An 8,239-nucleotide genomic window follows, 5' to 3' on the forward strand; every position below is an offset into this window, starting at 1 on the left:
CCCCCAGGCGCAGCCGCAGCCTCTCACTCAAAAACACTCTGGGAGCAAACTGCGTTCGAGAGGACGAGGACGAGAACAAAGTTGGATTCATTGTTTCAAAACTTATGAAAATACACATTCACGAGGCGGGGAGATGGCATTGGTGCCCCGGGGTCTCCCTGGGGTCCGGACCGCGCAGCCCGGTCCGGGCGAGTCTCTGCCCGCACAGGGGCTCCAGCGCCCTCCTTCAGGCAGCAGCGACGTGTCCGGCCTCTGGCTGAAGCAGGAAGGCGACGGGGAAGGCCAGGCAAGCCGGCCAGTAAAACCCAGAGCTGCAGGGGTTTAAAAATCCTATCCACCTATTGCCCATTTTTAAGGGTCAACAAGGCGTGATTTCCACACTGACCACATGGGGGCATCCCTGGGCCGGGCCATGGGGGCTGGGGGGGCAGTGTGGGTGAGGGGGGGCAGCCTGCCCAGGGAAACCTGCATTTCCCCATTTTTCGAAAGGGGAAGTGGGCCCCGGGAAACGGAAGCCACCCCAGATCTTGGCTGAGCCCGGGCAGGGGTGGGTCAGAGCCGGGAGGTGCCGTCACGGCTGCACACTCAGCAACCCCACGTGATGGGTTTCCAACCACCAGTTCACATGTGCACTTCTGTGCATCCTAGGCTTTTCCCTTTAAAATTAAAAAAAATTATGAGGGGCGCCTGGGTGGCTTAGTCGGTTAAGCGTCCGACTTTCGCTTAGGTCATGATCTCGCGTTCGTGGGTTCGAGCCCCGCGTCGGGCTCTGTGCTGACTGCCGGCTCAGAGCCTGGAGCCTATTTCGGAGTCTGTGTCTCCCTCTCTCTCTGACCCTCTCTCGCTCACGCTGTCTCTCTCTCTCTCCTAGAAATAAATAAAAATATTTTAAAAAAAAATTAAATTAAATTAAATTTAAAAAAATTATGAAATATTTAACACATGCAGAAAGATCTACCCAATGAATTTCCACGTTCCCACGCATCCACCTCCTGCTGTCTAGGCTGGGGGTGGGGGGAGCTGGCACCACTCCTTTTAAACTCCTCATTCTCAGGTGACTTTATGTTGTGCAGTTTATAGCAGGACAAAGCTGGCGTGACCTAAATCCCTAAACTAGGGATGCAGGGAGCCTGGGGCCAGCGGCCGCGGGTCTGCGGGTGTGGACGCCAGGGCTGGCGAGAGGAGCAGGTCAGGACGGCCTCTGGGCCAGAAGCCACTGCCTCGGGAGGTGCTGTGGGAAGGGAACCGGCCCGAGAGAGGACTGCCGGAGGTTTCTGCACTCAGACCATGCGAAGCCCCTGTGCTCGGCCTCACCTGTGGACACAGAGACGAAGTACTTGTCACACTGGGTCTCTTCTCGCAGGCACTCACTTGGTTCCAGCACTCTCCGTGTCTGGTCCATCTCAGGCAGGAATAACTGCAATGTCTGATGGCGTCTGGGCCGCGCGGAGCCAGCCCCGCGCTGTGGCGCGGACATTTCTCTGCACTCTGCTTCCGCAGTTAAATTGTGAACTAGAGAAAGAGCAGCTGCAGCGTGGGGCTGACCTGGCTTCCGATTTTGTCCTACATTTACCCCCAGGCTCGGTTCCTCCCTGGGGTTACACGGGAAATGGCACCTGGGTGGTGTCCCTGGTGCATGACGTTAATCACAGGGCCCGTTTCGTCATCGCAGTCACGGCCAGGATGTCAGCACGGCTCCTCGGAGCTGTTGCTCATCCAGGCGGCTGCTTGAGCAACCGTGAGCACACGGCAGTGAGACAACGCGTCAGCCTCCGCTTCCTGCCTCCCGGCGAGGCTGCAGAGCCAGGCGGGAGCCCGCAGCCCAGGTGTGCCGGAGAGCTGCGTCCCTTCCATCTTGCTAGCCCTGCACAGCAGCCCCCGAGGTGTGTGTGCCGGGATCGGACCCGCAGCTCAGGCCCCAGGTCCTGAGAGCCAAGGCCAGGTGGTCCCCTGGGGAGCATCCTGTGGCCTGGGGTGGGGCCCCCCATAACTGGGATGAGGACCCTCAGAGTTTGTGGCACTGTGCTAGGGTCCTAAGTCCCCACAGAAGGATCCAGAAGCCTCTTGGGCCTATGTTGTGCTGGTCTGACCATGAGGTTGCTCCAGGGGTCCGGGGAAAGAGAATGGGGTAGGGCACAGCGGCACCCTCATGTTTCACTTGTCACCCGCTTTGTATGGGCCCCAAGGGAGCCCCCAACTCTGCAGCCTGCGGCACGCACCAGCCTCTCCGGCACCTGCACCCCCAGCCGCACGCACACTGGGGAGGGCCTGAGCGGGCGTGGGGGGGGGCTCTGCTCTCCGCAGGGGCTCCAACCCCACCTGACCTGGGGGCCCACGTGGAGTACCCTGGACAGCACTCCAGCCCCACACAAGGGATGCAAGCTGGCCACAGGAAGTCCTGTGACATCATTGTCATCCAAGGTCATGGGTGCTGCCCAACCAGGGGGAGTCTGTGGGGAAGGGGCTTCCCATACATGGTAGCCCAGGATCCAGCACAGGCTGGAGGGGCAAGCGCGAGCCTGAGGTCCTGGCTTCACAGCTTCCCCCATCTCCGTCCGGCCCAGGCCCGAGTCAGCTGTGCCCACAGCCAGGAATTCAGAACCTGGTGCCAGAACCTGCCAACCTGTCCACCGGGTCTACTGTCCCCGGTGTGTGTCCCCGGGGTGGGGAAGGGTGTCCCTCCGGGAGCTAGGCTAAGCCAGAGGGTAGCCTCCGGCCCTTGAGCAGGCCCTCCGGAGCCTCACCTTGGGTGGTTGAGCCTGCGCTGGTGGCACAGAGCTGACCTGTTCCCTCAGCCGGGGTGGGGCTCACACACCTCAGCCAGAGGTCTCCCTGCCTGTGCCCCCAGCCACGGGGCTGACCCTCCAGAGGCTGCAGTGGGGGTCCAGCCCCTGGGCCCATCTGCAGGCCAGCAAGCCGGGCCTGTGTTTGGGCCACAGGGCTTCTCATCTGGAAGGGGCCCCCGCCTCCAGGCACCAGATGCTCAGGGCCGGCTCTCCGGTCCCTGACGGGGACAGGCCCCTGCCAGGGCAAAACCATCACCTCGGGCCATGCTCCCCCAGCTCCAACCTCATCTCTAGCCTGAAACCCAGCCCTTGGGGCCACCTCTACTGGTGAGCACATGGGTGTGACCAGGCACACAGGTACACACAGCAGCCCTGTTTCATCAAGGGACCAACCAGCTTCATGAGTGTGTGTCTGCACATGTGTGGGCCCTGGAGCAGACAGGCAGCCCCACCTGCTGTATCCCCAAAGCAACAGGAGAGTTCAGGAATGCCCCCCACCCCCCACCCCGCCACACACACCCTGGCTCCTGCAGGGGCCTGGGCAGGGCGCAGGTCTGGGGTCTAAAGCCTCCTGGGCCTGTCCTGACTCAGGCTCTGGGCCATGGGAGCCCCCATCTCTGGGCTCATTTCCGGGCTCTCACTTAACACCAGGAACAAGCAAGTGACATTTGTAGCCCAGATGCCCACGAGAGCCTGCCCCCTCAACTGAGATGTGAACACCCCCACACTGATCTCTAGAAGCCCTACTACTTGAGGCCTGGACCCCCACAAACCCTGAGGCTCCTCGTTCTCCAGGGGCGGGCTGCACGGGAGGCCTCTGAGACGACCACTCCCAGGCCCTTCCAGTGGCGGAGGCTCTTCCAGAACCGCCCTCCTCCTGCATGTACGCCCCCCAAGCCCCCCAGCCCACCTGGGGGCCTGGCTGCGGGCCGAGTCAGCGCTGGCCCAGGAGTCTCCACGGGCCTCCTGGCTGGGGGCAAACCCCCTGCCTCAGCTGTGCTCCTCAGCAGCTTCGTCCTGGTTCCCTCAACAGCCTCAGCCCTGCCCTCCGAGCCCAGAGCCCTGACGCAGGCCTCAGCGGCTTCGNCCCCGGTTCTCTCAACAGCCTCAGCCCTGCCCTCCGAGCCCAGAGCCCTGACGCAGGCCTCAGCGGCTTCGGGGGCCGAGAGACGCGCTGTCTGACTCAGGGAGGCCTGGGCTCTGACTCAGGGCTCTGCTGACTCGCAAGCCCTGGAGGTGGTTTGTGGCTCTGCCGCAGCTTCCTGAGTCCCCACAGTGGCTCGGGACCCAGAAGTCGGCAGGAGGATGCAACCCCCAGCCTGTCCCCTCCAGTGTACTGCCCCGAAGTCCCCAACCCAGGGACAGGGACCCCACGTGCAGGTCGTGGGCCTATCCCACGGTGAGAAGGCCACAGCGACACCGGCTGAAGCTCCAGCTCCACCCTGACCCCCAAACTCTCCCGAGCAAAGTGCAGGGACCGGTCGGTCCACTTGGGGTCTCTGCAAAGCCCCTAGACCCACGCACGGAGGGCGGCCAGTGCCTGCACCGCCAGCTCCGATGGCCCTTCCCAACCCTCACGTGCTCCCTAGGCGGAGAGAGGCCGGGCCCCAGAGACACACTTCCCAGTGTGCTGTGTCTACGGAATCCAGAATCCTCCACAGGACTCGGGTTTGGCTGACACAGGATGTTGCTGGCTGGCCCAGCCCTGCTCCCCCTCCCCTGCAACCGCAATACCCTACAGACCGGAACTTTCTGTGCTCACAGACACAATGAGGACAGGACACCTCAGGGACTCAAGGGAACGAGACCAAGTCTTGATATCCCAACGCGTCTCTGGGGTGGGCTGGAATCTCCGGCCTCTGCTGCGTGGACGTCCGCACACCGAGGCCCCTGGGACACTGTACACATGTCCCCACTCTGCTCCTGCTGGACGGTGCACAGACACAAGCAGAAGGGCCCCTGGTCTGGGGGGGTTCCATGTGGACTCAAGTTCAAGGTCTAGTGGACTTGGGAGGGGTGGCCACTCGGAGGAGCCTTTCTCCGGTGTCACTCTCGGTCACTGGGGCTCGTTCCCAGGTCTCGTCAGCTCTCCAATCCGCTGGTCCTTCAGCTTTACCAGGTGCTCCAGCCTGACCACCTTCATCTGCAAAATCTTCAGGAAAGCACACAACCCTGAAAGGCAGCACGCTGTCCATGGGCTGGGGCTGGGCGACCACACGGTCGGGGGTGCCAGGCGGGCAGTTTGCTCCCCAGCCAGGAGCACATGGAGACCGCTGGGGAGTCAGGAAGGGCAGAACATGAGAGGATGGGGGGGTGCTTATGGGAGGGGCTGGTTTCCCTGCCTCACCCTTTCTGGAACATTCCTGGGTCCCGGCTGGCCAGAGCTGGCAAGTCCTCCTGGAGCCCCCCAGCCTGTCCCCTCTGCAAATGGAAGAGCTTTGCCTGGTCCCCTGGTAGGTTTTCGGAGCAGTTTGTGGAATTAATGGTTGACTGAATGTACGCACTGCATCCAGGCAGTGTGTGCAACGTTTATTGCTAAAAGTTAATAGCCAGAGGCACCGGGGGGCTCCGCTGGTGGAGCGTCTGCCTTTGGCTCAGGTCATGATCTCATGGTTTGTGAGTTCAGGCCCCGTGTGGGGCTCGCTGCTGTCAGCGCTGAACCTGCTTTGGATCTTGTGTCCCCTCCCCCTCTCCCTGCTTGTGGCCTCTCTCTCTCAAAAATAAACAAGCATTCAATAAAGGAATAAATGAATGAGAAATGTTAATAGCCAAAGAGTGCCTGGCTGTCTCAGTCAGAAGAGCAGGCAACTCTTGATCTCAGGTTATGAGTTCAAGCCCCACACTGGGTGTAGAGATTACTGAAATAAATAAAACTTAAAAATAAGTAAGTTGAGACAATAAAAATGAATAGCCAAGAAAACGTTCTTGGGCGCACGTTCATGCGGGAGGAACGACCAGGCTCCACACCCCTCACCAGGCTGCCCTGCCCGGGGTGCCCTCTCCAGTCACAGCACAAACCTTTCCTACCGGAAGCACAGACCCAGTCATGCCAGAAAATGGGAAACAGCTGGATTTGAAAAAACCTGTCTGCCCCCAAACTCCAAAGTGAAGTCAACGGCATGACAGCCCACATTCCAGCTAAGGACAGACCTCTCCGGCTGGCTTTCAAGGAGCCAGCGTCTCAGCAGATGAATCCCCCTCCCCCCGCCTGATGCTCACGGGACAGCGTGGGCCGGCACGCCACCATCCCCCACACTGACCGCGGCCACGTGCTGACTAGCGCTGCCCGCTATGACAGACGTCCCGCTCCGGCTGACACAGAGGCCCCACAGCCGCTGCTCCTCCCGCTGCCAGGACCTCCCCCCACCCCCACCCCCACCCCCGGAGTCTACTCTCTCTGGGGGGACAGCATCCAGCTGCCGGTGCAGCCTCCTTCCCTCCAGGTTTGCCGCCGGCGGCGGGGGCATGACGGTGACCTCACCGAGGCGGCAGCTTCATTTCTGCCTCTCACTTCCCTCTCTGCTGCCCTTCAAATTCAAACCACACGATGACCTCACTTTCCTGCTTCCTCAAGAAAACAGCTCAACGACATCTGAGCGCCCGCTGGGGAACCGCGCTGTCTTCACAACTGTTCACTCCCAGAGCCGACTGGGGTGGCCGGCACACCTCCCACCCTCCACCGCCTCAGTGCAGCCTGCGCCCGGGGTGGACGGGGTGGGGGGTGGGGACACGCGGGAGGGAAGCTCTAGGTCAGCAAGGAGCCGGGCCACCTCCTGGGCCCAGGAACGGAGGAGACGCTCCGTGAGAGAGCAGAGAAACACCAGGGCCCCGGCAGAAGCAGGCAGGCGCCCTCAGCACCAGGCGCGTGCCGTGGGGGAGTGTGTGNCTCTGGGGCCTGGGAACTGGCAAGACTGCGTTGTGAGTCATAGGGGGCTGGAGGTCCCCCATACTCCTCTCTGCTTCCGGGTTATGTCTGGAATATTCCATAGTGAGGCTGTTTTCTAGATAATCAAACTAAACGTGCTTCTCCCAGGTCAGAGACCTGGCCTGCCCCACCCACCGCCAAGCTTCATTCTGGGTCCAAGCTTCCAGAAGGGGGGACGGGGCGGCCCCTCCCCGTAAGGCTTACAACCAATCCTTCCCCTTCCTAGGGGTTGTCTGGGCCTCGCAGGGCCCCCAGGTCCCTGTACCTTGACCATCTCCTGCAGGACAGCCAGTGCCTGCTCCTTTTCCTCCAGCAGCTGCTGCAGCCTGGAGTCCAGGTGCCCCCAGGGTCCCCCCGCCGGGTCCTGACTGGAAGGCAAACACCCAGCCTTTAACCCGCAGGCTGGCGGGGATGGGGTAAGGGTGGAACAGCAGAGAGGTCAAGAGACAGGGGCCCACCCTGTGCACACACAGCAGCCGGTCTTCTCTGGAGTCCTTGGACTCCGAGGGGTCTTCGCACTTGAGGCCGTTGTGGGGCCGGGCAGGCCTGAGAGGTAAGCGGATGCTTATCTGGGGTCTCAGCCCCCAGAGAAGAGCCTGCCTGGTAGCAGCGTGCAGGGTGGGGGCGGGGCGCTGAGCCCACAGAGGGCACCATGCAGGCACCGTCTGGCCTAACGTCACCCGCAGTGCAGCCCTGGACGCCCCTGCACGGCACTGCACGGGGTGTGGACAGGCCGTGGGCTCCCGCGTAGGAAACCACAGCCCGGGAGGCGTTGGCAGCCAGGACACCCCTGCCCTCCCGGGGTGTGAACTCATCGCTCTGACGCGGCCCTTCATGGAAGGCTCTGATGGGCCTCAGTTCTCCCAAGCTGGGGACATGGGTACTACCAGTGTGCGGCGGGGCCGTGAGCTCTGCCCGGGGTCTCTCAGCAGTCCCGCCGAAGGGTCCTGGGCCCTGCATTTTAAAGGTCGTATGGTAAGGGCCGGCCAAGGAGGAGCTGACACTCGTTCATGCTGCCAACACCCCTCCCTACATTTCTAGCCACAGACTGGGGGTCGGGGGTGGCAAACAGGAGCAGAGGGAGCTCGGGCTGGGCGGGCCTGGGCGGGAGAGATTCTGCACAGGGAGCTGTCATGGCCCCGGGGGGGTCAGGCCGGAAGACGCCGGAGGGCTTCAGAGGGTGGCAGGATTCTGCAGGCCAGGGCTGTGTGGACCAGGGCCTTCATCACCACCACCAGGGTTTTACCATCATCGGCAGATAACTGGGCCTCGTCCCAACACAACAAACACAGCAGGGTCAGAGGCCAAACAATGGCACCAACACGTACGGCCATGGCAGGCGGGTCCTGGTGGGCAGCACAATCCGTCACTTTTTCCCTCAGTGCACACAAGATGGGCTCGATGGCTCCGGGCGTGTTGGCCACCACCTTTCGGATATCCGTCTCTGAGACCCACAAACGCAGCTTGTGAAAGACTTTCCTGCAAAGGAAGCAGAGCTACAGCCCTCAGCAGTGAACATGTGGGCCAG

At 61.9% G+C, this 8,239-nt stretch overlaps 1 protein-coding gene and 1 long non-coding RNA gene across 2 annotated transcripts in view; both read right to left on the minus strand.

Annotated features, from left to right (window-relative positions):
• Positions 1-68: 68 nt before the first annotated feature.
• On the minus strand, positions 69-3,859 carry LOC144230678 (uncharacterized). The gene is made up of 2 exons (XR_013334836.1): positions 1,315-3,859; positions 69-867 (listed from the first exon to the last, which is right to left on the minus strand). It is a non-coding gene; the product is annotated as an uncharacterized LOC144230678 (long non-coding RNA).
• A 720-nt stretch (positions 3,860-4,579) lies between these two features.
• LOC144230634 (uncharacterized) overlaps positions 4,580-8,239 on the minus strand; it is a 5,985-nt gene continuing 2,325 nt past the window's right edge. Inside the window, exons 4-8 of the mRNA XM_077762926.1 lie at positions 8,040-8,190; positions 7,599-7,665; positions 7,170-7,257; positions 6,977-7,079; positions 4,580-5,059 (exon numbers count right to left, since the gene is read on the minus strand). Coding sequence (XP_077619052.1) covers positions 4,778-5,059; positions 6,977-7,079; positions 7,170-7,257; positions 7,599-7,665; positions 8,040-8,190 — 691 coding nt within the window. The 3' untranslated portion in view covers positions 4,580-4,777. The remainder of the gene's footprint in view (positions 5,060-6,976; positions 7,080-7,169; positions 7,258-7,598; positions 7,666-8,039; positions 8,191-8,239) is intronic.

The sequence above is a fragment of the Crocuta crocuta genome, unplaced genomic scaffold (genome assembly GCF_008692635.1).
Source record: "Crocuta crocuta isolate KB4526 unplaced genomic scaffold, BGI_CrCroc_1.0 scaffold466, whole genome shotgun sequence".
Classification (NCBI taxonomy): Eukaryota; Metazoa; Chordata; class Mammalia; order Carnivora; family Hyaenidae; genus Crocuta; species Crocuta crocuta.